This window comes from Trichogramma pretiosum, unplaced genomic scaffold, assembly GCF_000599845.2.
Source record: "Trichogramma pretiosum strain Unisexual culture from Peru unplaced genomic scaffold, Tpre_2.0 scaffold16, whole genome shotgun sequence".
In the NCBI taxonomy this organism is placed as follows: Eukaryota; Metazoa; Arthropoda; class Insecta; order Hymenoptera; family Trichogrammatidae; genus Trichogramma; species Trichogramma pretiosum.
In genome coordinates this window covers 1,647,433-1,675,005 of record NW_019641647.1, presented here as the reverse complement: position 1 = coordinate 1,675,005, position 27,573 = coordinate 1,647,433, and the positions used below count along the sequence as shown (strand labels likewise).

Here is a 27,573-nt window from a genome sequence, read left to right as displayed (position 1 = left end):
CAGTTTTAGATCGAGCTAGCGCTCACCTTGCAGATAAGCAAAAAAAAAGGGCGAAGGAAGGAAGGGATTATTATCGTTTCTGCTCGATGATGTACAATTAGGGCTTGCGTGTATGCTGCTACGACTAGGCAGCGAGTACGAGGGATGCGGGGACCGGCGATGCGTGACGGATATCGCGGCATATGTCGACGGCGGAGCTTATGTGTTTGCCTGCGACTTGTACGATTCGAGTGCGGAACGACGCGACTCCGCCCTGGATATACACACAACTACTGCACGACTACTTGTTGACATTAATTATTCATCGCTTTCGCGTTTACGCTTTTTAGCCTGTTTATCCTACACCACTAACGGCTCCGATTCAAAGTGTCGAATTTCACGCGGGTCAGACTCTCGAAAACATCCAACAACTTCTCTGTTGAATACACTTGGCATTTGATTACAAATTGATGCTCCATAGCTCTGTTGTAAGAGCGATGCCCTTTTCGAGCATGGAATCGGGTACAAATTACGGACTGCGAAACCCATATTGATCGATGAATTAAGGCTACATTCGAGAGGACAATTATTATTTCATACGTACAAAACAAAAGTAACGTGTCGAAAGGAAAAAGACACATCAAAGATAAGCTCGGATAGAAAAGTTAACGAGTCCAATTACGAGGATAGGACATTGAAGGCGGCCGGTGTTACTTTTGAAAAAGCAATCTAACATATACTGCCCGCAATGAGAAATTGTCGTCGTTCCGCGACAACGTCGTAGATCCTATCGCATTTACAGCCACAAAAGGGTCGTCTTTTCTCCGCAACCGCGCTAATGTCGATTCGATGACTTTCCAATACTCCCTGGCTACGTGTAAAAAATGCATCATGTAAATTTTTTTCATCGTCACGTAACACGTGGTGCGTCATTTTCAATTTTTATTTTCTCCTCAGGCGAAAAAAATTGTTCCGCACCGTTGATCGATCTGGCTGAATTAGTCGCGCTCTTCCATGCCATCTTAAAACATAATGCTCGTTCGCCACCATATAAAATCAATATTGTTTTTTTTTCTCTCGGCTAATGTAATTCGTATACGATTGTCGCGCAACTACTCGTCCCACACAAAGTAATGGTTAAAAAATGAAGAGCAAATTTGATGCTATGCCGACGATGATTTACAAAGTCGCACCCTCGTCAACTTGATTGAATCATTTTGAACTAATTTTATATAAAAAGAAATTAAAAAAGCAATGCAAGACTGACCTATAAGCATGTGTCGAAGTTGCATGGTATATGAATTTGACCGTGATTAAAGTACCCATGCCTCGTCGGAGGAAAAATAACACAGCGATCGAGCGTCAATGTCTTGCAAATATAGGTGCAATTGGCCATATGCCGCGAAAAGTTACATTCAACGGAAAAAGCGCAATTACCGCCCCGTGTAATGTGTATGCACACACGTGGTAGCGCATATAATATGCGCACTGATTGCGTGACCGAGTGCGCGTATCATGCCCGCGTTTACGTTCTTTCGACGAAGCAAGTGCAGAACTGTTTAGCGGCCCGAACTAGCATTTATCTTTACCTATACCGACAATATGGGCTAAATTATGGATTGCACAAAAATATAGAAATGCATTCGATACTCTGTTGTTCAACGTTGCAGTTCGTATCGATGAAACGATCGATTATTCGAACTAGGGTGATTTTTATTGGATTGATAAAGATATGCCATCGATACGAAAAAAATTACTCGTTGCTGCATTTCAGAAATTTGGCTTGCAAAAATACGATTTCTTAAACACACCAGAATTGATACCAGAAAAATGTAGGTATAGTCAACATAACATTTCGAATGAGAAATGTCTGCTGAAAAGATTAATCGACTATGAAATGCAAGACATTTTAATGGGACTGTTTTACGCATCCACTGTTATTCTATCACTCAAAATTTGACATGTGAACGAAAATTTATCCCGCACAGCCCATTCTTCATTTTCGTTGAAAATTTTCTGATTTCATAAATAAAAATTATAACTTAAAATGAACGATGCAGTGAATTACGAGTATAGACAAATCTAACCATCATATACATAATAAACGATTTATCAATTAAACAATCATTACAGTGAATACACGCATTTTATTAATAATAACTATGGACAATCTTGTCTCTTACAAGTAAAAATCTTATTATTGAAATTTCTTTATCTATGTGTGCGCTAGAGCAAATGTGAATATGAGGTTTATTTACTCGAGATTAATTTTCTCGGAGAGAAAAATCTCGGTGCTCATCAATATTAACTGTAACAATTATTAATTCGTTATACATCCAGGCTGGATGAACCAGCAAATTTAGTTTGATTTGAATCAATAACAATTACGCGCTTACGTCAAAAAAGTCATTCTACGTAACGTCAAGTTTTATGAATTATAATAATAAGTGATTTTTCAATCTTTCCACTGATTATAAGCTACATACCAATTACGCTGGAGGGAGTCTTACTTATGAAGAGAGACAGAAACTCGATACGTACTGGCAAGAGACCACAAAAAGACCATATGCATATGCTGCTCTTGTAGCTTGCCGCAACGCGTCGACTTAATTACAGCTTTAATCGCAACATAGCTCACGGAGACTAAAATGCACGGCCCGCGTGCAGGTGCAAATCCCTTCGCGGGGGAAAGGAATCGAGGCAAAAAGTGCGACTTTCGCCTGCAAAGTCAGCCGTGAAATGTACGAGGCACGCGATCGGTCAGCCATGAAAAGTCACCCCGCAACGGTGACATATGCGCCGCGCGTACATAACAGAGCCAATTATTCAACAATTTTTGCACGAAGTAGCAAAAGCTCTGTGGCGTATGGACGTACGCGACACATCAATACGCTCGAGCAGGTGTTGTACATTTTCTATTTATAATATGCTGGATTGTTCGTGCTATTGGAGCCACTCGGACTATCGAGAATTTCGATGTATCTGGCACGTGCACGATTAAACAATGCTCGACGTGCGACGCTCTGGATATATATGCGATGAAATGCAAACACTTCCTATCGCTCGATCGGTTATAAATAATTCATTCCCTAACGGACCGTGATATGTTCTCGACGAGGTGCTAATGTCTTGCTAATTTACTCTTTTCATCGAGTGTTATATTAATCTCTTGATCTTCCGCGATTCCGAAGGGGTGCTATTAGATTTATATATATCTACGCTCTGTGTAATATAGATTACTATTTTTCATTTATGAAGAGCTCATCATACACCATGCAACTGATTAAAAATGATTCGTTGTATTCAATTTACTTATAAAATTCAAATGGAATAATGTCATTCTTAACTCGAACACTTTTAGTTCAATTATCTATAATCGCAAGCCAATTCACTATTTTATGTTAATAAAAGATTTCTTTTAAAATATACAAATTTTTTTAATTTCGGTCGATTAAAAATGTCAAAAATTAAATTTTATATTTACAGGTCAGTTTAAAATAAGGTTTTCTGCGAAAATTGCAAGTTCAACAAATCGTTTGAATTTTACAAGCTGTCAAAACTGTTACAGTTTTATTTACAGTATTATTTACAGTGTTTAGTTAATAACTCTTACAAAAGTAACTCTAATTTTATGGGCTGACCTCTGTTTTCATTCGTATATCTTACTTAAATAAACCCTACAACTGATGTATAATATAATTGCCGCCTTGTTAAAAATTTTAATTGATTAATCTAATCGTTTAATTGACCCTTATAAGATCACACTTTAAGGAGGAGGTGGTGTATAGGGCTGTTCGAGTACCCGATTATACGACGAGTCGAGTTCGAGTCAAGTTCGAGTCGAGTCGAGAAGTTTTGAGTACTCGAGTTTTTTCGAGTAATCGAGTTTTTTCGAGTACTCGCAATATATTTAAGTTTTAAGTAAATAAATAATGAATGAACAGTCTCTAGACCCCTGGCTTTATGTGTACATGCTTATAAGTGTGATGAAGTGTGGTACTATTAAATTATTTTCTTCTTCCAGTCCAATCCGCTGCGAATATCACACTTATAAGCATGTACACACAAAGAGAGAGGGTCTAAAGACTGTTCATTCATTATTTATTTACTTATTACTTAAATACATTGCGAGTACTCGAAAAAACTCGATTACTCGAAAAAGCTCGAGAACCCGATAAAATTTGAGTACTCAGAAAAACGCGAGTACCCGAAAAAAATCGAGTACTCGACTCGAACTGGAGAAAAAAACTCGAACTCGACAAGTCGAATTTTTTCGAGTACTCGCACAGCCCTAGTGTACTTAATTTTTGATTATTTTTGCACGATTTTAAAAACTTATACTTTCAATCTGGTAAAGATACGTTTATGGGATTGATGTTTAAGCTAAAAATCCACCTTTCAAGAGTACTTAATAGAATTTTTATTAAAAAATAACAAAAAATGAGGCTATGGCAGGCATCGGTAGCTCACACTTCAAAAACTGCGGTGTATACGATAAATCTTGATAGGATTATCCGAAACAAACTTCGAAGTTTTTTTCAAGTTTAAACAATTCTTCTAGTGACGTCGAATTGTTTCAATAAATTTGATTTTTGATCGTTTGGCGATTCTTTTAAATTAAAAAATGCCAAAAAAAATTACATTTTCCAACTTAAAAAACGATGATAAAAAAAATTTCAAAAAATGAATACATCTCTACGTCCCTAACTAGTAAAATGATGCGAGAAGGTATGTGTAAAATTTCAGAATGATCGATTCATTAGTTTTTGAGTGATAATATATACACCAACTCGAACTTTCAGGAAGCGCGTTCAAAGATTTTGAGGTATTTAACGTGGATTTTATTGTTTCTTTTTTCTTTGTCTATGCCGGGTTTATACAATAAGGGGAGGTAATTTAGGATGTCCATAGCATATTTTTGATGGTGTTTTTATAATTTTAGACCTTCCAAAATCAAAACTATACATAACTGCCCAAAATTTAAGGGCTCTAAGCATGTGAATGATGCTAAAATACGAGACAGTGTACTTGCATTAAAATTACCATAACTTCGTTAATTTTTCTCGGATTTAACATACAATTTTAACACAATACTCTTGAAGGTATGACCATTTAAAAATAAAATAAAAATCAATCGAAAACAAGTGAACTCCCTCCCTTAAAATAGTCTAATTTTATATTCATAAGTATGAAAAAAATAATAATAATTATAACAAAAAGGCAAAACAAAAAGGTAAAACAAAAGGCTTTAAAAGGGTGAAGATATTAATATTGAAAGTTAAAGTCTAGCTCTCATAAAATTTTTTTCATTCACGTTAATTCGATAGTACGTCGGCTGCTCTTATTTTTCTTTTTGCAAAATTCGCATTTAATATTAAAAAATACCACAAAATTTAGATCTTCTAAGATTTTACAATTTCACAAACAGATTTTTGATCTCTTTCGATAAAAGATGAAACATTATTTATAAATTATTATACAAAAGTGACCTAATCAGAAGTTCACTAGTTAACTGCACAAATCATTGACATGATGTAACGTTTAATAAACTTTTCATGCCATCGAATGAACTGTTATTCTTATTTAAAGTTAAAAATCTGATATAAAGGTAATAATTTGTTTGAGAGGCAATGATATTTTAGATATTGTAGACATTTCATTAAACGTAATAAAATATTTCTATACTATTCAGAATCTATTGAAATGTTATATTAATTATTCAAATTTGCGCCTTATTTTATAATAAACCTCAAGATTTATGAAAATGTAGCTCCTGTCAAATATACAAACATGAAATGTTAAAAATCATATTAATATTTTATCACATCAAGAATTATAGATGAATCGAATTATTTTTCAAAACACTTTGGAGCTTTTTACCACGTAAATAAAAGCAATAAAGAAACTCACCCCTAAACTCGTTTCGTCGTAGTGAAAATAGTCCACGAAAAGTAACATCCACCGGCTCCAAGTTTTGTTGATATCTCTAAAAGTTCACTTACTGACTGCAGGCAATCGTAAATTTTCTGCAGAAAGTTGAAATATGATAAGGAGATCCGATTCTTACGCCAAAAGATCAGGCGTCCGATCGGTCGAGTCGCGGGGAACAAGTGCCGAGAGACCTGACGATTTCCTGCGAGAGCGCAAGATTTCCGTAGGCCGTCGAAGCAAGGGTTACGCGACGGCAACTCGAGGGCGTTCTGCGCGCGCGAACAACAAAACGCCAAGTCCAGCCTTGTTCCCCCCTGCGGTTGCAAGATCATTGGTTGCAGGGCGGAGCTTCCATCTAACGCCATCGAAGATCGAACTTGTGCACACACACGCGCACACGAATACACAGAACATATACACACAGATAAATGTATATAAACGCATGATAATATAATATGAGATCACCAAGTATCAGATTCCCAACGCGTCGCGTGCAGCACGAGAATCGAGCTTTGGAATGGGATTTCTAGTGCTGATCGATTATTGGTATTATTTTCTCCGTTCGTGTTTTTTCGTCAAACTATTTTCATATTTCAGTGAAAATCCATGAGGTAAGATGTACATTCAATCTCATATTATACAGATGAACTATATACTTAATCATTTCAAGTGTTTTTTGCTCCAATATTTAGATGTTATTTCTTTACAATTTTCATTCTTCTACATTCTTTTCAATACTTACGTAATTAGACGTTACTTTATTTATTTTTTGTATCTGAAAAATTTTTTGATGCTCTAGTCACATAAAAAGATCTGACTAGAAGACGAGAACTCGAAAATCAATGGTTTAAAAAGGATTTATCTATTCCGAGGAAAACTTATTCTCGCATACGAATCTCAAAATTTCTAGAATTTCGTGTACAAATTTTTCCCTGAATAGACATTTCAGTACAAAAATCGATTAATACTATCAACAAATTAAGAAAAATATATTTTAATAATGGGAGTATCAATATTTAGGTAGCGGTAATCGAGGATACAACAATTAATTTTATTACATATATTTTCTAGTCCTAACAGTAATTGTAGTTTAAAATGATTATTTCACTAATTTTCATTCAGCAGTAAAAAAATTGAAAGAATAACTCACATTTATAAAATTAATGTGATTCAATTAAATAACTTATTTCTCATAACACCACACTTCGAATGTTCACATCATATCTTGTAAAGCCATCTCGGAATTATTAACACCAAGAAATATTGATAATTGCGAAAAGTTATTATAGAAGTTCAGTATTGATTTTTTTGTAAAATATGTGATTAACTAAATTATAAAAAAATAAAATTTTTGTTCATAAATTGATTCAAAACCATAAATTGAAACAAAATCAAAACTCCAAAATCAACATTGTGAAATGATGCTAAGTTAGTTTCTAATTTGAAACTTTTTTAAAATATCAAGAATTTTCATAACAGTATTTCAAAATATCCTAAAATTTCAGAAGTCTCTCAAATTATTACACAGACATTATATATATTCAACACCAAATTTACAAATTGATGTTTTTCATACATGATTCATTTCAAAAGAACATAAATACATCTTATTAAGCTATTGTACAGTCTTTTAACACTCATTTTCCCTTCTATAATTAATTATGATATTATTAAAAGTCGCTATTTTTAATTTTTTATAAGAATCTATTACACTTTGCATCTTTAAAGATAATCAAATGCATTTTTCATATGTATACAAGATCAAGTATCCTTCTGCATGTTGGAGCAACAAAATGCATGTAATTGTAACTAAAAAACTAAATTAATAAAAAGAAAAATGCCAACTAATAGTAATTTTGATTGGGAGTACTGTTTCTACTAAGATGCGTTCTACCGCAAGATGAAGTTGAGCTTAAAGAAGAAGCTGTATAGTACCCCGCTGATCTAGGAACTCTTGTACTAGTTGGCACACGAAATCCTTCATTATTCATTTGCTTTGCATGAGGATTTTGAGAATAATTAACAGATGAATTCAAAAAGTTTTGTTGATGTTGAGATCTAGGATGTTGAACTGGAGTTTTTTGGTATTGAGGATTCCTGAAAAAGTTAATAGGTGAATGCGATTTTGTGTAAAACAAACGAAGTTTTGCAATATTCATTCCACTTACATTGAATGTGAAGCAGCAGGATCGACGAATACTTTCCGCATTTCTTTTTGCTGTGCATTAAAAACTACTTTGAGTTTAGTATATTTTTGATAAACTTTCTTCAAATTTTCAACACTTGTCCAATAGGCTTCTTTCATAGATTCATATTTATTAGCCTAATGTAACAGTTAAAACAATAAACATGAAATAACGATATTGACGTTTAAAACTGATAATTTCAAAGCAGCGAAAAATTCACGAACCTGAGCTTCGGCGCGCTGTAGATACAAAGCTTTCTGCGAATCTTGGAATTGCTCAGCCTGGATGACTTTCTCGAGAAGATCTGACGGACGAGCAAAGTAATGCATTATTTGTGGATTCATTGGCTCTGCTAATGATAGAGAAACGGTATTTGTGGTGCCACACTGAAAACATCTTTCTTGAGCTAAAAGATTTTAAAAAGAAGTAGAGTTTTTGCGGACTGCACTGCAATGACTAAAGTATGAGCCAGTTAAATTTTACCTTTCTGAACACACTTTTCACAGTAAACATGGCCGCACTGCGTCAAGAAAAAGGCGAGTTTTTTACTTTCAGCTTTAGTCCAACAAGCATTACATCTAACCCAGTCCATGACTGGTATCGATATTAGACAGCTAACTCTGAAAAATCTGTGAAGAACTCCACTAACTGCGTAGTAAATATCAACTAAATCAATCTTTGGTTATGAGGGTAACGATAACACACGTGCGATCAATTAGCTTGACTTTTTGTTATTGAGGTGCAATAAGTATAGTCATCGGGAATGCGGGACATCTCTCTGCTAAAAAATGCTTCTGTTCTAACTTCTATACTGAAATCATTGCTAACCGTTCTTCAACATAGGTACAGAAAAGTAACTAGAAAACTTAGTGACTTTTAGTTCGTCAAATTTGAAGCAATACTCCGCTGTAAAGTGTTTTTTTCCGATCTAGCATTGCGTGCACGATTAAGGTTACAAGCAGTGCAGTCATTTCTTACCTGGTTTTTGGCCAGCTTTTAAAACGACCTAACTACTATAGTAATAAAATTGTTCCGCTGCTTTTATTAATAAACATTTTCATTAAATATTATGCAAGGATATTTACAAAAAGAAATATTTAACAAAATTGGCAGATGTGTAAATTATTAGATCAATTGAACGAAAAAAATTGGGAGAGTGATTAATGTAAAGAAAGTTTTAAAATTCGTTAATATTATTAAATTTATATTTCTTTATTTACATAATGAAACTTTCATCATTTTTCACGCAATCTCTTGTTTTTTCATACCTACATGAGCAGACTTGATCTTAATCGATCTTAGATATAATAATTATAGGAACACTTTCGTTAGTTTACAATAAAATCAACTTATTACTCAAAACAATAAACTTAAAATCCTTCCAAGTTTTATTACAATTATAAAAATAAGATATATATCTAAAACCTTCATTATAAAATATTGCTCAATAAGATTAAATTTAAAATAGACATTTGAATTTTTTTCATTTTTTTCATTTTTTTCATTTTTTTCTAATATCTTTTAGAATATTCAATTATTTGTAAATTACGTTGGTACAATGTTATCTATTTTTAAGCCGATCGGTGAATTATTTATAAGCTAGGAGTTACATTTACTATGAACATAAAAGTTTAGTTTCGAACGTTGATTAATCAGTTATAAAACATAAATTATATAAAATTATTTAAATCACTGAATGTTTTTTCAAACGCATAATTATATTGAGTTCATGTCATTACTAAAATAATCATTTCACTATTTGAGTACGTGCATATAATTAAAATTAGAAGCTGATTCAATTAGTTAAATGAAATATTTTATCTATTTATTGGCCTTAATGCAAGTATTTTTCCATAAGTTAAGATAAGTATCTCTTTTGTCATTGATGCAATGTTCATAAATTACTTTATGTTTTAAATCGCTAAAATAATACAGTATAAATTCATTTGAATTAAGTACAAGCACCTATCATCGATCAGTACAAGTTCATTTTGGCACTGTATATTTAAATACAAAATTGATTTAAAATGTTGTTCCATTCATCATCTTACAAGTCATGTAATTGCTTTCATAAAATACCAATTAATCTTCTCGATTGGCCGAAGTTTGAAAATAATTCTAAAAGAGGATTACACTAAAAATTAATAAAATTACTTAATAATTATCAATAACAATATCGCATGAACATTCGTCTAACGAGATAAATAACTATCACTTAGTTTTAAAAAAGAATTGGTATTAAAAATTTTCATAAAATTTTCATGTCGATTAATTTTAGTCCAAATTACTATAAAATTGAGAAGTGAGTATTTTCCAATTTTAACAAATCTTTGCTCAGTATGAACGTACTAAGCACATTATTTAAACTGAATTTTTGCTTTAATTACTTAAAAACTAACTATCACTAATTAAATATGTACAATTTTAAATTTATAAAATTACTGTCGTAATTTAATCTATGGGCAGATCAACATCAGGGTCACTTGTAGCTAATTTTACAAGTGTTTTTTTTATTCGCAGGATTGGAAGTCTTGCTGCAGCTTTTTGGTGCCAACATTCACTTATCATATGAGCCATTCCAGATAAACTCTGAAAAAGAAAATTTAAAATGCATTTCACGAGGTTTAAAAGGTTAAAAGTTCGAATAATGTAAAATACCGGGTCCGTATGCCAACGATTGGGGATGTGAGGTCTTCGTTGATCAGTAACTACGAGTTTAACCATTTCTTCATAAGTTGGCTCTTGTTTGTCGTTCGTAAGCCATTCGGCGAATGGAGCCGAATAATCAGAAGCAACACCATTACTAGAACATCTCGTGCAAACTTCCCAAAAAATAAGTCCAAGACTGTAAATGTCGGCTCGACGGAATCCCTCCAGACACTCGTGGTCATAGCTGTAAAAGAAATCATTTTTATAAATAATTTTAGTCGGATCAAATTTCGAGAATACTTACGTCTGGTCAAGTAGTTCCGGGCTCATATATCGTCGCGATGATAGTCTGGTGTCGAACCTCTCGGTGAGTTTATCTTGTGTAGCGCAACACGAGAGGTCAGCAATCGCACAAGCTCCATTGTTTTTGACAATGATATTCTTAGACTTGAGGTTGCGATGCGCCATCGCAGGCTTGCCTTGAGTGCCGTGAATCTCCGTGTGCAAATATAACAAACCATTAGCAATGCTCAAGCAAATATTGAACATTTGTTCGTGGTTCATGGCCTTAACAAGCTGTGACATTGCGAAAAAAAAATTAAAATATTATTATTACATTTTGTTATAAGACTTAATTTAAGATGCCTGAATTAATGAATAATAAAAATGTATCTCACGTGAAGCAAATGGTGGTAAAGAGATCCTGAGGAGTGATAATGCGTGACAACCCACAATTGGGTACAGCTGGCCCTACTGGTCATGTCACTGCCAATATACCCGAGGATATTGTCGTGTCTGGAAGGCAAAAGCTGAGAGTACACTTCGGTTTCTCGAGCCCATTTGGCCTCATCTCGGGAGCAAAATATTTTCACCGCCACGTTCTCTCCGTGCCAGACTCCGCGCCATATCTCGCGGCCAAAACTGCCGCTACCGATGATACTATTACCACTGGCGCTGAGGCACTCTACCAGGGCCACTTGCTTGGACAGAGTTCGTTGAACGAGCAAAGGCAGACCAGATCCCGATCCGCTCGTTAAGCTTTGCCCTTCCAAATATTCCTGCAAGATTAAATGATGTTTGTTAACGATACATCAGGAGAATATTTTGAGCGAGAAAAATAAACGTCATACCTTAAGCGTACTGTCTCCGGCTGCCGTAGCACGAATTTCATTGGTGCTGTTGGCACCTTGAGCGTGGCCATTGGGGCTAGCGCCGGTTGCAAATACGAGCATTTGTTGTTCACAACCCGTCTCGACAAGCTTTTTATCGCGTCGAGGTAATGTCGAAACATCTCGTTTCTTCTTACGTACGAGGTATAGCGTTGCGAAGATTATGGTGAAAAAAACAAAGAGTGGCAACATGTAAAGTACAAGTCTGGCATGCAAACCTATTTTGTTCAAATCACCTGTTAATCGAGTAAATAGAAAGTTTGAAAAGGTTTGATTTAATTGATTCGATTGAGTTTAGAGAGATGAAATAATGCGTACTTGGTGGAGGTCCTCGAAGTTCTGGAAAGGGTCCCGAATTGCAGAACTCCTCTTGACAACAAATCGTATGGAACGAGCCGGCGCCAATTTGGATGTTGTCGTTGGACGCGCCGCTCGCCAAGTGTTTGTTGCAGTAGAGAGGCACATGCTCTCGCTGCAGAACACAGCCTCTGCTGATTCGCGTCGTACCATCGTGCTCTCTTACGGCCGATTTGAAGCACTGTACTCATCAAAGCAAAGATAACTTGATTAAATAGTCTGACATTGACGATCTATCGTGATCAATTTTGTTCATTTATAAAGTCCACTTACCAAAATGGCGTTTTCGCACACCTTTGGTTTGTCACACTCATCATTTTCGCAAACGTAACACTTCATTTTGGGCTGCATCTTTCTTGGAGGAGACATTAGGCTTCAGATTTATATATAAACTGATAAACTAAAAATAACAATTTATCTATATTAGTGAATGCATGATATTTTAATCTGTGTGCACTATAAATCATTCCCTAATGCATTGTAAACATTGATAGGAGCCGAACGCGGTTGCACAATTTAATTACGTACTTTCGTGTACGTAAGTGTAATCGAATCGGTTGACAAAACTTATGGGATAAGAAAGAATGCTGTGTGTTGTGTAAGTTTACTCTGTTCAACTCCTATAATTATCTATTAACATGTAAATACAAATTATACACTAAATTAGCAAGTGATTAGAAATAAGAAATTACAAGATTATAATCGAGATTATTTTGCATGGGGATTTCTTTGAAAAATTGCATTAATTCTATATCGTATAAAATAAATAGAAAATTAAAATTGTTTAAATAGACAAATAAACGCCTGTTTATATTTCACTTCAACAATTTCCAAAAAAAAAATTTTGAAAGATATATTGACCAAGTTGGACACAGTGAGAAATTCATGCTCTCAAATGTTCGTATGCTACAGTAGCATGAAAAAACTATTCAAAGTATTCGCGCGCTTTAATCATCTAGGTGGCAGTGACGATCGACGCATAACCACTGCATGGCAGACAGCACTCAGCAGTGCATATAATACAGTTAAGTTCCTTCACGCTTAAGGTTAAGTTGTTATACACGCAGCCGTAATTCGTACTTGGTTTGGTGCGCCCATGATCTGACTTCTACATCCACGTGCGAGTTTATGACAGTCGTCGGTAGCGTTCAACTACCAACATGTACATGTGCTTTACATTTTGACTGATAGTGTAACTGACAGACTCTTTGAAAAACGATTTTTTATACAGTGAATACAACAAACAGAACATATTTTTTAACCATGTGTGTCGAGCAAGCACCACCGGCCAAAAAAAGAAAACTTGACGAGGATCGAAAGAGTTTACCAGTTTTTAGGTTAAGGAAAAAGTGAGTATTTTTTTATTAGTTAGCTTGTATTTTTTGGCTACAGTAAAAGTAAATTTTCCAATTTTTTATTTTCTTATTGCTATTTCGGGGTGATATTGATTTATGTTTACACTTTAAAATGTTTGGATGTATCATCGGTGGTTGGTGCGTGAACACACAACGTTTATCTATTGTTTCCAAGTGAATAAGTTCGAGGATTAAACTTTTGTTATTTAATATTTCGATTCGTTGTTCAGATTCGTTATTGTTTTATTTTATCTGTGATCTTTGACACCTCAATGTTTCCTCAAAACTATTTTACGTGAGTTTTTAAAAAAAGTTTATTAGCAATTTTAATCAAGCATCTTTATTTTATAAAACTCTTTTTAAGCATTGTGAAATGTTGATGCGAGAAATTTCTGTTAATTGTAAGACTTTATTACTACTTCCCTAGTCTTATTTTTTGATTTTTTTTTGCTTCAGATTGCTGGCACAAATTAATAAAAACGATACATTAATTGTTGTTGGAGAAACCGGTAGTGGAAAAACTACTCAAATTCCACAATTTCTCTTACAAGCTGGTTTAGCAAAAAAAAAGATTGCCATAACTCAACCAAGACGAGTTGCTGCTGTCAGTGTTGCTAGAAGGGTAGCTCAGGAGCTAAATACTGAACCTGGAAAACTCGTTGGATGGTCTGTTAGATTTGAAGATGTGACTTCTTCAGAAACTAGAATCAAGTATTTAACTGATGGTATGATGATGAGAGAAGCTATGTCAAACAACCAACTATCAGAATACTCTGTAATAATCTTGGATGAAGCCCATGAAAGATCAGTTCAAACTGATGTATTGCTTGGTGTTGTCAAAAGAGCACAAAAACTAAGATTTGCCAAAAAAATGCCACCATTAAAAATCATAGTCATGTCTGCTACTATGGATGTTGACAAATTTACAACATATTTTCAAGCACCTGCAGTTTATCTTGAAGGACGACAGCATCCAGTAAAAATATTTCATGCTAAAACAACTCAAGATGATTATGCATTTTCTGCTTTAGCAACCGTTTTTCAAGTACACAGAAACACTCCACCAAAGTATGTATTTTACTGTTGATGATTACTGAAAACGTTGACTGATGGTATACTGTATTATTATTAATTTTTCTCTATATTATAGTGAAGACATACTGGTATTTTTAACTGGTCAAGAAGAGATTGAAGCTGCTGTTACAGCAGCAAAAAAAGCAGCTAAACAATTAGAAGGAAAAGGTTATCCTGGATTGAAAATATTTCCCCTTTATTCTGCACTGCCAACATATCAACAATTAGAGGCATTCAAGCCTTCCCAACCAGGAATGAGAAAGATTATTTTTTCTACGAATGTTGCAGAGACATCTGTAACCATAGGAGGTACATCATATGATTTTCAAGTTAAATATAAAAATTAAGTATTCAAATAAAAATTTATTGATCTTTTTTAGGAATTCGAACTGTTATTGATACTGGTGTTGTAAAACAACGTACTCACAATCCACACACAGGATTTGATGTATTAAAAGTTGAAAAAGTTTCAAAAGCACAAGCTTTTCAAAGACTAGGTCGTGCTGGTCGGGAAGCACCAGGAGTATGTTATAGAACTTATACTGAATCAGAATTTGAAAAGTTTAAAGAAATGCCTATTCCAGAAATCCAAAGGAGCTCATTATCTGGCGTAGCTTTATCACTTTTAGCAATAAAAATCGATATTACTAAATTTAATTTCATGGATAAACCACCTCAAGAAGCAATAGAAAATGCTATGTTTTGTCTAGAAAAATTAGGGGCTGTATCTGGTACACCATTTCAGTTAACCGATCTTGGTAGAAAAATGGCTCTATTCCCATTAGATCCAAGATTTACAAAAGTGATATTTGCTTCAGCTGAGCAGAACTGCTTGGAAGAAGCACTATCTGTGATAGCTCTTTTATCTGGAGAAAATGTTTTTGTTGATCCCCCATCAAAACGAGAAGAAGCTTTGAGAGCTCGGTCAAGGTATGTGTATATAAATAATATTTCATTAAAACATTGAAAGAACAATAAAAAATTTATAATGCTCATGCTTTTAATTTAACTTCATTAATAGATTTGGATCAGATGAAGGTGACCATGTTATGCTACTCAATGTATATAGAGGATACTTGCAAGCAAAAAATAAGAAGAACTATTGTCATGAAAACTTTTTACACCACAGAAATCTTGAATATGCCCTTAATGTAAGACAACAACTAGTCACTGTAACTGAACGTGCAAAGCTAGAAATGAGCTCTTGTGGAAAAAATACTGAAAATCTCAGGAGAGCTCTTCTTGAAGGTTTGAGTGATAATTTGGCTGAGTTGCAGAGAGATCAGACATATATTTCGGTAAATAATTTTAATCTATAAGAAATATGAGAATGACAATTTTGTTCTTTTTTCTCATTTTTACGACAGATAAATCTGATTCACTAATAATTGACTTTTTCTTTGTTAAGGTAACAACAAGACAACCAGTAGCCATTCATCCATCATCCATACTCAATGGAACATATCCTAAGTTAGTTTTATATACAGAAGTTGTTCTTACTGGAAAGTGTTATATCAGAGGTCTTTCAGTCATAGATCCTTCATGGCTAGTAGAAAAAAGTGCAACAAAAAAGGCAAGGAGAGAGTAATAAATTATGTCTACATAAAATGTACATATTTGCGTTTTTTAGTTTAGAATTAATTGTTAATAATTCATTAGACTTCACAATTTATGAATTATTTCATATTTTTTCAATATTTGTACATTTATTCCTATGTTAAGCTATTTTCCTGTGAATTAATTGTACAGCAACATGTTAATAAAAATTTAAAATTTAAAAATTATTAAAAATTAATAATAAAAACAAAGCAATTTATTCATTTAGACTGAAACAATTGCTAATTATGATTAACGATTATATGAAACCTACCGCTCTTTAAGTTGATTGAATTTTACATGATAAATAAATCTTGTGACATTATGATTAAAGTAATAACTCCATGTCAATAAATTGATAGCATTTAACATGACAAACTTTTCTGAATGAAGAACAAATTCTTGCCATAAAGTCAGAGTCAAGCTGAGTTAACAGGTACAACATTGTGAATGTTCGTGGTATGTATGCTCTGTACGATAATAGACCAGGCAAGATGAGTACATAATGCGCAGCGGCGTATTAATCAAAATCACATAACTCAGAGATTTCATTTGTATCCGCGCGCATATACTATAATATACACCTCTACTCCTCTATTTTTCGAACAACTCATATAAGCAGTGACAGACTGCAAAATATTTTCCCTTTTTCTCCCTCTTTCATTTTAAGACGCATTCAAAGAGCACAAAAGATATTTTCTTCAAAGCTGGCTGTGTTTAGCCACGCGAAATGCCAAGAACTTTTACGATGCTCTCACTTGTAAAGTTTGTTTTTTTTTATTTTTACCAATAGAATAGACAAGTAGTGTTAGTTTGTGTGCGTATGTGTGCAGAGCAGTGTGCAGGTAGTTTTGTATGTACGTGCTCATGTATGAATACAAAATGTACTCATGTGCGGATCGAGAGTTTTTCTAGCGAACGCCATAGAGGTGATGTAGAGTTTATATGAACAGGCATGACACGGATATTAATGTTAGAAAATTAATTATTCCTAAGCGGGCAGCCGCATCCTAAAAGTCAGAAGGAAATAAAAAGGCCATACAAGTGCGCGGATTCGACCTCGAAGGTTGCGGCAAAAGAGAAAGAGGGATTTATTTTTCTCAGAAAGTCATGCCATTCAAAGCGTATTGAGACTTGGAAAAAAGTAAATTACAAGAAACGACTCAAAATTGCCATCGACTAAAATGGAAATAGTTACGCGAATTCGTTGAATTAAATGCAGATGCTTGTAAAAAATATTAAATTAATTTTCAAGTGATATAGAAATTCTCGTTTCTTACGTGGATGTTTTTTTCTGTATATGCATTATAATAAAAAATAAAAATTGATCAATAGATTATTTCGCACTCAACAGCGTGACCTCCGAGCGCATTTTTCCGTGCGCGTACGAATTGCGTATTTTCAATAGCTTCAAATTTTTTGATGAACGAATAACAATAATACGAATAATAACTTGGCTGAAGCGTGAAAACTTGACACAAAGCCCAGCAAATACTTAGTGCGCTTTTCAAGTGCATATTGAGATTCTCGATGTATTTAGCCGTGTGTACGCGCCAGCTACTTCTCTCTCTCTCTAACTCATGCGCCTCGCCGCGAGAACAAAATAAAAACAATATAAGCACTGATCGCACGCGCCACACTGTCGCCTATGCACAGTTCACGCAACATCGGCTGGCTATGCCAGCAGCCTCCGCTCTCGCAACTTATTACATCGGACTCGAGTATAAGTATCAAATCTATCACCTTTTCAGCCGATGCGAGTCTTCTGGGCTGTTTCTTCCATCGCTGCAGCTGCTGGCCGACTTTTATCCTTCGAAGCGTCGAATTGTTTATCTCTTCAAAAGATCTCACGGGTTAATTCCTCTGAAACTGCACTACACTCGTGCTTGGATATTATAATTCAGAGACAGCCGTGTTCCTACGGAATATCGACGCTAACTCGTAACTTTGAATAAAGTCACTTGCTATTTTCACCATTTTCTTTTGATAAAGCGATCCCTCGCTAGCACTAGAATACGAGACTCGAAGCCAATTTTGTGTCCTGCTGTGATCTTACGAGTATACAAACATTACGATTCGAGCTGCGAACTAGGCTAGTCTCGCGTGACTTCACCGGTCGGCCATATTCACAGCAGTTCAACAGCTGGCCTAACGCCGTATATGTTTGCATTTTGCACTGTGCAGGCGGCAGGCCACCGAGCAGTGCTTACTTTTCTGAGCGTCAGAGGCGCTGACCAGCTTTTATTTACAAATAAACTGCGCGCAGAGCAATAGCATGCGAATTGCGAAGCAAAAATTTACTCGCATACATGCGCTAATTAACTCGCGGTGTCTCTTTTCATGAGAGAAAGTGAAATTCAATCGTATCGAGTAAACTTCTATACGCTAATATTTTTGCTCGCGTCAATTTTTTGGTTTCGAGAAATTATGGCATTATTTTAAAATTGGTAACTGGTAAACTAGGTCTCTTCGAGGGTTCTCGCGTAATTTTATTTACAAATACATTTAAGTGCATGATAAATTTACAAACCTAATTTTAATTAACTCTTAGATTAACTTTAATATTCCAACATTTTTTTGCTAAATTTTCAAAGAAAAGAAAACTAATTTTTATTAAATATTCAAAGGTTGACCATGAAAATAAATAATTTACGATACTATGAATATTTGTTTAGACTTATATTTTATTGTTACAGGTTAAAATACATCGTGTTCGGTAAAACGATATCTTAACAGATGCAGCCTGCTACAGGACACTTAATGGAGTATACATCGTGTCTTGATGAGATATAATACTTCAGCATACAAGGGTTTATTCATTTATTTATTCATTTTTCAATTTTTTTAAATTTATTCATCCGTCTCGGTGACTCGATTTTTTTATAACATTGGCCTCTAACAACCTTGGCAGATGCAAATGATATTTGCTTCAAAACTATTTTTTGCTACATCGCATTTCGCCAACGTTGAAGTTACAAATTCAAATACCTCAATAAAAAAATCAGGAAGTCGATAGATTATAATACATCTTTTGAATGGCGTTTATCGAAGACGATAATTTTTAGCTTCACTTTGCTCAACACTTATTTGTCGTTATCGTTGAATTTTTTCTTCCCTAAAATCTTCTTTAAAATAAAGAATAAATACGAGCTTTCAACGTAACTTTTAATGTACATCTCAAAAAAAGGACATGAAATATATGCACACAAAGAGACAAATCTCGATCTGGAGATAAAAATATATACCTCGCAATCTCGCCATAAATTGATAGGGCACATTAAACTGTACATTATTTGTCTTTTATTACAAGTTCAAGCAAATTTTTCGGTTACATTTCTTTATCGCACGCAACATAAGGTACAAACATTTACACTTCAAGCATAATTCATAATTATTTTCACGTGACTTCTCTGAATCTAACGAGATGACAATTAGCATTTTATTTATAATCAACTTCGTTATTAGCTCTTTCACCCTGTCTCTGGTTTTGCACGAGATCGACAAGGTAACAATCGTAAAATTAAATGACTAATCAATGACCTAATTTTTTTCTTTTAAATGCAAATATCACTTCTGTATATATAAAAAGTCAAATAAATAATCTTCATTAATTTTTTATTTCATATTCGTATAAGATATAATCTATTGTCAAATAATAATCTGTAATAAAGCTTTAACGGCAGTTTAAAAACTATAACGCAGATCTACTACCTATACCCTTCTGTAACGTCGACCAATCAATTTAGTGCAATTTAGTGCATATTAATAGTCATCAGTTACTTTATTTAATTAAAGTGAACTGTTTTGTGCAGAATAAAGTATTCTACGTATTTTCTCATTTGTGACCATCTTTTTTAGGCTTCATTTTCTTTTTGTTTTGTCTCGCGGCGGATTTGCGCAAAGTTGGCAATTATTGGGATATTATTATTTTCGATAATTCTCATGAACCGTCAATCGCTTATTTATCGTTTTGAGTTAATAGCTGGATTATTGTGTCCATTTATAATATTCTATTTTATGTGCATCTGACCAAAGGGAGTAACTACATTTATAATGTGCAAATGTTACCACGTACTCATAATTTTTTTCAGATCAGCACATCGTGAGTTTTGTGCAATCGTGTTACATTAGTGTATACTTTTTTTCTTGAGGCTAAAGACAAATAATGCCATGATGCAATTTAACTGATTCAATTATATAGATCGAAATTCCACCGAATAATCTCGACGCTCTCTGCTCGATACGTCACTCAATCAAAAACGACGTGATAACAATAATAATGACGACTTCCCTCTGACCTCTTGAACTTAATTTGCCGATTTTTCTTCGATTTTTTTTCAATAAAGATTCGTTGTAATTTCAATAGCTCGCCTGTATGCATCAACAGCTTCATTCATCTCACTATATAGTATCGTATATGTACACCAACTGCACATACCCCTATTATATGTTTAATCGCAATGTATAATATTATCATTGGAATTTGGCATTCAGAAACCAATTGCGTTTAGGCACCTACAGCAATCTGACGATTGAAATATCCTTTTTTAATCGTGTATCATATTTATACGTGTTATCATGAGGCGAAAATGGTCTAGAGTATTTCTACCAGTTATGTATAAGGGAATTGTCGAAAAAACTGTTGCGAATGATAAAACTCTAGTTCGCAGACGTTTCTCTGTATAATGTGCTAGTAAGTATTAAACGTAATTTCTACGTTACAATAATGGTAATTTATATTCTAGCACGCATTGAAATCAAAGGAGGCAAAGTCAAAATTTGCTGCTCGTTTACCTCCACTGGCTATTTAATAATATGATGTACTTTCAAGTTCACTAGATCTTTTCTCCCCCTTATCAAGTCGCATTACGCTCATTCATTTATTTTCACATTGATAAGGCTAATCTGATTGAATAATTATTTTACTTGAGACAGCGTACACGAAAACTTATTTATGCCACGTTTTTTCATTATTGTAATGAGGATAGAATAGACATAATTTGTGTGATTATTATTAAGATACAATTTAATCGATTAGAGAGTGTTAGTGGTGATAAATATAAGTTCATCATTGCAATGGGAATCAACATTTGTGAGTATTTTCTCGCATGTTTTTATATTATTTGTTTGCGTCGAATGAAAACTATTAACAACTTTAGGAGATCAATTGATATATTCATTGGTTATTTTCTTCACGGACCTACTTGGAAACAACCCAGAATATTTTATTTTACTTTACAATCAAAGATTAGAATAAAATATTTTTGAGAAATTGAATGAAGAAAAAATAGACTTGTTGTAAAGATTCACAGTTAAAACTCACCAAGCTACATGAGTCTGTTAAGTGAAGTCAATTAAATGAAATCCTTTCATTTAGCTTTAAAATCATTCTCCTAATACGTGAATAATTATTATTTTGTATAAATATAATCCTTTAGTTTTTCATCAAGCTTCAACAATTTTTCTAGAATATAAATACTCTTTTTTTTTTAATTTTAAAATTTCTTCTATTTTTTTAGCTTTATAACTTTAAAACAACAATTAATAAAGCACTAGAGTATCTTTTTGCCTTTCTTTGTGTATAATCAAATATAGGCTCTCTGGAAAATTACTCATTTGATGAGTGAACCGTTATCAATCAGGTATTTTAGGAGATATGTTATAACTAATTGTAATTAGCGAGGTTAAAAAATGTATAAATAGCAAAATTAGCATCTCTAGACGACTTGGTTTGGTTTATTGGGTTTCTGTCCGTTTTAAACACTCGCCAGAGTGAAATTCATCAACATCATTAATAATACCCTGTAAATGAAAATATCGTTCCCATATAGTGAATAAATTTCTTTTAACCATATTAATGAAACAAAATTGCATTAACCGATGTAATTAAACTTCATATCAGTATCATTTTTCATTGCACATATCGAAGAAAAAATGTTCACTGATTCCAGTCTACACACCAGGTGTGTAGAGAACAGAATATGTAACTGGTCGATTAATTTGAGCCAGAATGACAGTCGAAAGTTCAGTTTAATCCTAAATCTCATTATTATTATTATCTGCGTTATCGCAGCCTTTTTTGATACGATATATATAGATTCGTCACATATATATATATATATATATATTTCATTTATATATACTGCCACCCTTCCAAAAAACATTTAAATATTCAAATTTCAAAATTTGCTTTAAGATGTATATCTAGAATATGGGCCCAGCCATGAGTTTTATGATAAAATGGGCGCGGATGTATACATATAATATGTCTCTGATTATATTAAAATGGTAAACACATACAATTGTTTGCATATGGCTGCGTTTATAAAGTAATTCTTTGCAAATGTGTAATGATGTGTATGGATTGCATGATAGAATGATATGATTCGATGGCCTCTGCACGCTTTTTTCTATTTTGAGATTTTTCCAATTATTTTCGCACACGTAAATACATCGCGTGTCTTTTATATTTTGATGAGCTAATTATATGGTTCTTGTGAATACTCAAACGATATGCATACCTAGCGCATGTAAGTTGCACTTGTACACAATTGTGACCTCTTAACATACATAATATAATATATATAATATAATATTTTTTATAATTTATGAAGACAGTAATACATTATAGGTATAAGGTACCATTACATTGGTAAACAACAATTTGCCGTGTATAGATACAAAGACTTCACGATCGCTCCTAAAGGAGAGAGAAAGAGAAAAAAAATGACTTGTAAAATTCCGAATCACGAGGAATACTCTTTACTATATATCATACTAAAAGATCAATTTCGATTTAAAGGACAGAGATAACTTGAGTTTTATTTTTTTAATTATAAAGAGTTGAGATTATTGCTATTAATATGAGGATATAAATTTTTTTATTCTTTTTCGTTAATGAAGCCACATGTTCATTCATCAGTGCTCCTACAATGATTTATTATTCCCCATTCCGAAAATTTTTAAAATGTTTTCAATTTTTTGAAATTATCACTTCTCCTTTTAACATTTTTTAAACCTCTTTATTCTCTGTAACACGTTTAACATAAATGCAATGAGCACCCGCACGAACGAGTAGTTTAGGTAAAATTGAAAACATTTAGAATCAATTTTTCGATGTGATTTGGTTTGAAAAAAATTCAAATAACGCTTCAAGTATCTCGGGGACGGTGCGGCGAGATTGTTACATTATTCAACGTATTCAGTCTCTCTCGTGTCCATGTAAAAAGTACCTAAATTAAACGTTGGTAAAATTGTATATTGAAAACTTTAATTCTCAGTCTCAGCGTAGGTTTTTTGGTCGAAAAGAAAAATAATTCATAATTCTTTGTCGATTCCACTTAACGTCGTCACGCGAATTGCTCATATGTCAGGTGTATTTGATGTTAAAAACATTGCTAGTGTTTACACTGTGGACTCTATGTATGTGCGAGTTGACAATGCTGGGGTATTTTGTACTGCAGGATCAGTGCAGCTTACATATCACCGAATATGCCGGCGAAGGTCTTGCGCAAATTCTTCATAGTGTCCTCGGTGTCCTCACCTGGAGCCGGCTGCGACTGACTACCTTGACGATGAAACGGCAAACGCGTCGTCGGAGGTACCGGTGGTGGCTCTTCCGTACGTCTACCCACCGACGGGGCACTACTCACCGAACTCGATTGGGAAGCTGCAAGAACGAAACGTGAAATCAATCTTGCAAGCCCAAAGACTGGAGAGCTCGAGACTCGAGTCGGAACTCGTGATTACCTTGGGAGTCGCGTCTCTGCAGCGGCGGATGATGATCGGGCGGCCCAGGTGCGGAGTCGTTAACGGAGTTGAGAGCCGAAACCGAGCTGGTAGAGCCGAGGCCGCTGGTCATAGAGGTGATGCTGCCGTGCGAGCTTGGAGGGGCTGGCGGCGGTGGGCCCAGTGGTGGTCCACGTTCTTCTGTCGGCGATGACAGTCCCGATGTCGAGGACATGGAACCGCGCGAATTCGTCTTCGTTAACTGCGACGGTGGTCGGCAATAGGCCTGTGAACAAATTTCACGAGCCGTTTATGTGTGCACTAGACTGTTAATTTATACTAATAACTAATTCAATTAACTACTTATTGTGGCTTAATACGATTTTTAGACTAACATAAAAATATAAGAATATGACTTTGATGAGGTATCGAATCCCTTTTTAAATTATCATTATCAGATAAGAGAAAATATCTCATCTTTCTCAACGAACAAAAAAGCCATCTGTTATTTAATTAAAAAATAAGAAGAGGAGGTACGAGAAGAAATTACATCCTTTTCATCAAGCGCAAAAGTAAAGGAAAGTACGAAAGTCGAGTAATTGCGAGAGCAGCGTGTAAAGAAGGAAACGTATACTGTGGCAGCAAATCGTTTGCTTTATAAACGTCAATTTTAAACGAGAAATCAATAACTTATTGTCCCGAGTTTTCTTGTCTTCCCATAAAACTTGCAATTCCAGCTTCGGTAAAAAAACAACAACACTTGACTGATATCTGTGATGTAAAGTTTAAAACGACTTGAGCCCGCTTTTAATGTTTTCGAAAAAAGGCATTTTGGATTGTACGTGCGTGCCTAACTGCACGCGAAAAATTGGAAGCTGAAACTCTTGTAATCAAATTTATTATAAGACGTAGAGGTAGCTTATATGACTTATGCATTTATCAAATTATTAAAGAGCGCATCATGTTAACAATACGGAGAAAAAAATTATGGACTTGTTTGGTCCTTTCACCACAGATATTACATACAAGTTTATTCTCGATATGGATTTATAATAAATTTACGGAAATCATTTTTAATACCAGCAACACGAAAGTGACTACTTTCCTGCCGCTGCGCAAAGCAAGAAGAGCGATTTTCAAGCCACTGGGTATGAAACATAGCATACAGGTCTAAGCCGCGAAAAAAGACAGCCCTAGAGCACGTTTTCATCTCTAATTACACATATTCTGGGGCTTATCTGTTTGTTTTTCGCCGCCTAGGGCAGTGATTTACTATTTATACTTGAAAGAAATTAAAATCATAGCTTACTGGCGGCAAACTATAATTTTTATTGCGGTTCTAAATTTTATCATAAAGTTTTTCTGGTATTGAAAATGCGTTGAATTATTATTCCGCGATGTTAGTCCGGAAAATTTAAATAAATACCATCCAAAATTGTCGATTGAATTTACGGTGCAAAAATAGTCGACTTTTCTTTTTACATGAAGGGGCTAAATCATTTATTAATATATTTTTTTTTAATTTTTATTGGTTTGATGCATGAAAAATGTTGTACTAGTCAAATAATTTTCGGAACAATGCAGTGAAAAATTTCTGTGGCACTGACTAAACGTTCGTATAGACCATACTACCATAGTAAAAATTAATAACCGGATTATTTCCTTGTTATAAAATTTGTACTATTTTATTCCATACTGATTGTGTATAAAAATACAAATAAAACACACCTGCATTTTGGCGGCCACAAGCTCGGCAATATGTCGACGATCTTCTTCCTGAGTATCACCCATAAGTGACAGGGCACTGTCGTTGACTTCGATGATGTACTCTCTGCCGTCTTTACCGACCAGCAACTCGATGGCACAAATGTCAAGACCGCCAAATAATTGGCACACTTGGTCCACCCAACCGCGATGTTTATCCGATACTGGCAACTGTTCCAGCATCGCCGAACCAGTATTAGATTTCCAATTTCCAGTTATGCTTTTGCGCCTGCATATTTGAAATTTGAATAAATATTTGTTTCATTGGACACGTTTAGTCATATTTAAATATCTTTTATAACTATCAATTTAAAAAACCTTTTTTTCATTTAAAGGAAAAGCCGAAGAAAACAAAAAATGATCGCGCTTGAAAAACACTGCTTACATGAAAGCCTTGTAGTTGTTGCCGATCTTTTGTACGTGAACATCGTACTTGGTGTCGACGTAGGGTTCGGCCGTGATGTAACAGTTGCTGAGGGCGGCGAGCGAGGCCAGATCCTGAAACTCTTGACAATTTTCGGCCTTGGCCTTACCCACACCACCGTGAGCGTGGCCCAGTTTCACGACCGTCGGATAACGATTAGCGTTCACCTGTAAAGAAAAGAAAAAAAAGGATATTGAAGGTAAGCCGTTTGAGGTATAGACCTGTAACATTTTATAATGGTTTCGATTATTTCTTTGGGTCTCTAATTACGAAAGCACTCGGTTCATTAAGTTTTCTCCTAGGTGAGTTCTAAAACAGGGAGGATCTGCCAAGACTAAAGCGTCTTTCCCTTCCGACACTTATTTCAAATGAATGATACCCGTTTGTCTCAGGAAGAGCGTAGTTGCTCTTTTTTAATTAAAAAAGCCTCGTGGTAGCATGAAATGGCTCGTTTGAGCATTACTGCGCGTAGAATGTAAAGACAACTCGCGGGGCTCTTACGAAAATTTCGGTAATCATTTAATTTTATATTTAACACTTCAGGCTATCTTAATTTTCCGTTTATCTTTTATACTTTTCTGACTAGTTAAAAACACAAAAAGGTAACAATCTGCAATGAATTTAAAAAACAAATTAATTGATTGTAATTTGTTGGAAAAAAATTTAATCAAGCTGTTCGATTCGAAGCAAAGAGCAATGTTATTTGGTGATTAAGTACTTGTTACGTTCTATAAAAGCTGCATCAATGTCCTTTTTGTGCAGGTCAGTCAGAGTTTTAATTTGGAAGTTTCGAGGGCGAAAATAGATCCGTTGATCGGATTTCAGTCCAGGGTAAATTAATTACAAAAATTTAAATAATTGAAATGGCGACACAATTGAAACGAAGAAAGGAATTGGTCAATATGGTTTTGTTGCGAAGACGCACATAAGTAGTCGGGTAAATTATTCAGACGTCAGAAAGAAGTGCGAGATCAAAGGGAACTGCCATCCGAGGCCCGAGTCGAGATTCATACTCAACGAAGAATGTTAGAGCGCGATAATAGCGGAGGATGTTTGGTGCAGCAGCGCAAGCATTATTACATCGAGCGCTGTAATGCAGAAGTGCAGCCTGCGGAGTACAGAGCGTCTGTCTGTGCGCGAGTGGCGGAGATAAGCCTTTGGCTGCGGTGGGCACGATGTAATGTATAATCGGGTTCGCGCGTTTGATAAAGAACGAGATAGCTGCTTTGAGACGCGCGAGAAGAGTCGAGAAAGAAGGAAGATCGGAGCGCTCGACGCGCACACCTACATACACCTACATAGACGACGAGGATGCGGCATGCCCTACATATGTACGTGAGACTCGACGGAGTAAAGGGCCT

General features: G+C 34.6%; 4 protein-coding genes across 4 annotated transcripts in view; 1 reads left to right on the top strand and 3 right to left on the bottom strand.

Moving 5' to 3' along the window:
* Positions 1-6,893: 6,893 nt before the first annotated feature.
* Positions 6,894-8,877, bottom strand: LOC106659032 (RING finger protein 212B-like). Its single transcript, XM_014381318.2, has 4 exons — positions 8,580-8,877; positions 8,321-8,502; positions 8,079-8,233; positions 6,894-8,007 (listed from the first exon to the last, which is right to left on the bottom strand). Exons 1-4 carry the CDS (start codon positions 8,686-8,688, stop codon positions 7,755-7,757), a joined length of 699 nt encoding a protein of 232 aa, XP_014236804.1. The 5' UTR covers positions 8,689-8,877; the 3' UTR covers positions 6,894-7,754.
* Positions 8,878-9,580: 703 nt separating this feature from the next.
* Positions 9,581-18,455, bottom strand: LOC106659368 (activin receptor type-1-like). Its single transcript, XM_014381898.2, has 8 exons — positions 18,040-18,455; positions 12,545-12,671; positions 12,233-12,452; positions 11,876-12,150; positions 11,423-11,803; positions 11,050-11,321; positions 10,755-10,989; positions 9,581-10,685 (listed from the first exon to the last, which is right to left on the bottom strand). The coding sequence occupies exons 2-8, from the start codon at positions 12,638-12,640 to the stop codon at positions 10,548-10,550; spliced, it is 1,617 nt and encodes a 538-aa protein (XP_014237384.1). The 5' UTR covers positions 12,641-12,671; positions 18,040-18,455; the 3' UTR covers positions 9,581-10,547.
* LOC106659367 (putative ATP-dependent RNA helicase DHX33) lies at positions 12,699-16,504 on the top strand. Its single transcript, XM_014381897.2, has 6 exons — positions 12,699-13,620; positions 14,083-14,694; positions 14,777-15,009; positions 15,081-15,630; positions 15,722-15,998; positions 16,109-16,504. Exons 1-6 carry the CDS (start codon positions 13,535-13,537, stop codon positions 16,286-16,288), a joined length of 1,938 nt encoding a protein of 645 aa, XP_014237383.1. The 5' UTR covers positions 12,699-13,534; the 3' UTR covers positions 16,289-16,504.
* Positions 18,456-22,717: 4,262 nt separating the features above from the next.
* Positions 22,718-27,573, bottom strand: part of LOC106659325 (synapsin) — a 35,787-nt gene continuing 30,931 nt past the window's right edge. The window contains exons 7-10 of the mRNA XM_014381807.2: positions 26,174-26,379; positions 25,753-26,017; positions 24,046-24,310; positions 22,718-23,965 (exon numbers count right to left, since the gene is read on the bottom strand). Of these exons, the coding sequence (XP_014237293.2) occupies positions 23,772-23,965; positions 24,046-24,310; positions 25,753-26,017; positions 26,174-26,379 (930 nt within the window). The 3' untranslated portion in view covers positions 22,718-23,771. The remainder of the gene's footprint in view (positions 23,966-24,045; positions 24,311-25,752; positions 26,018-26,173; positions 26,380-27,573) is intronic.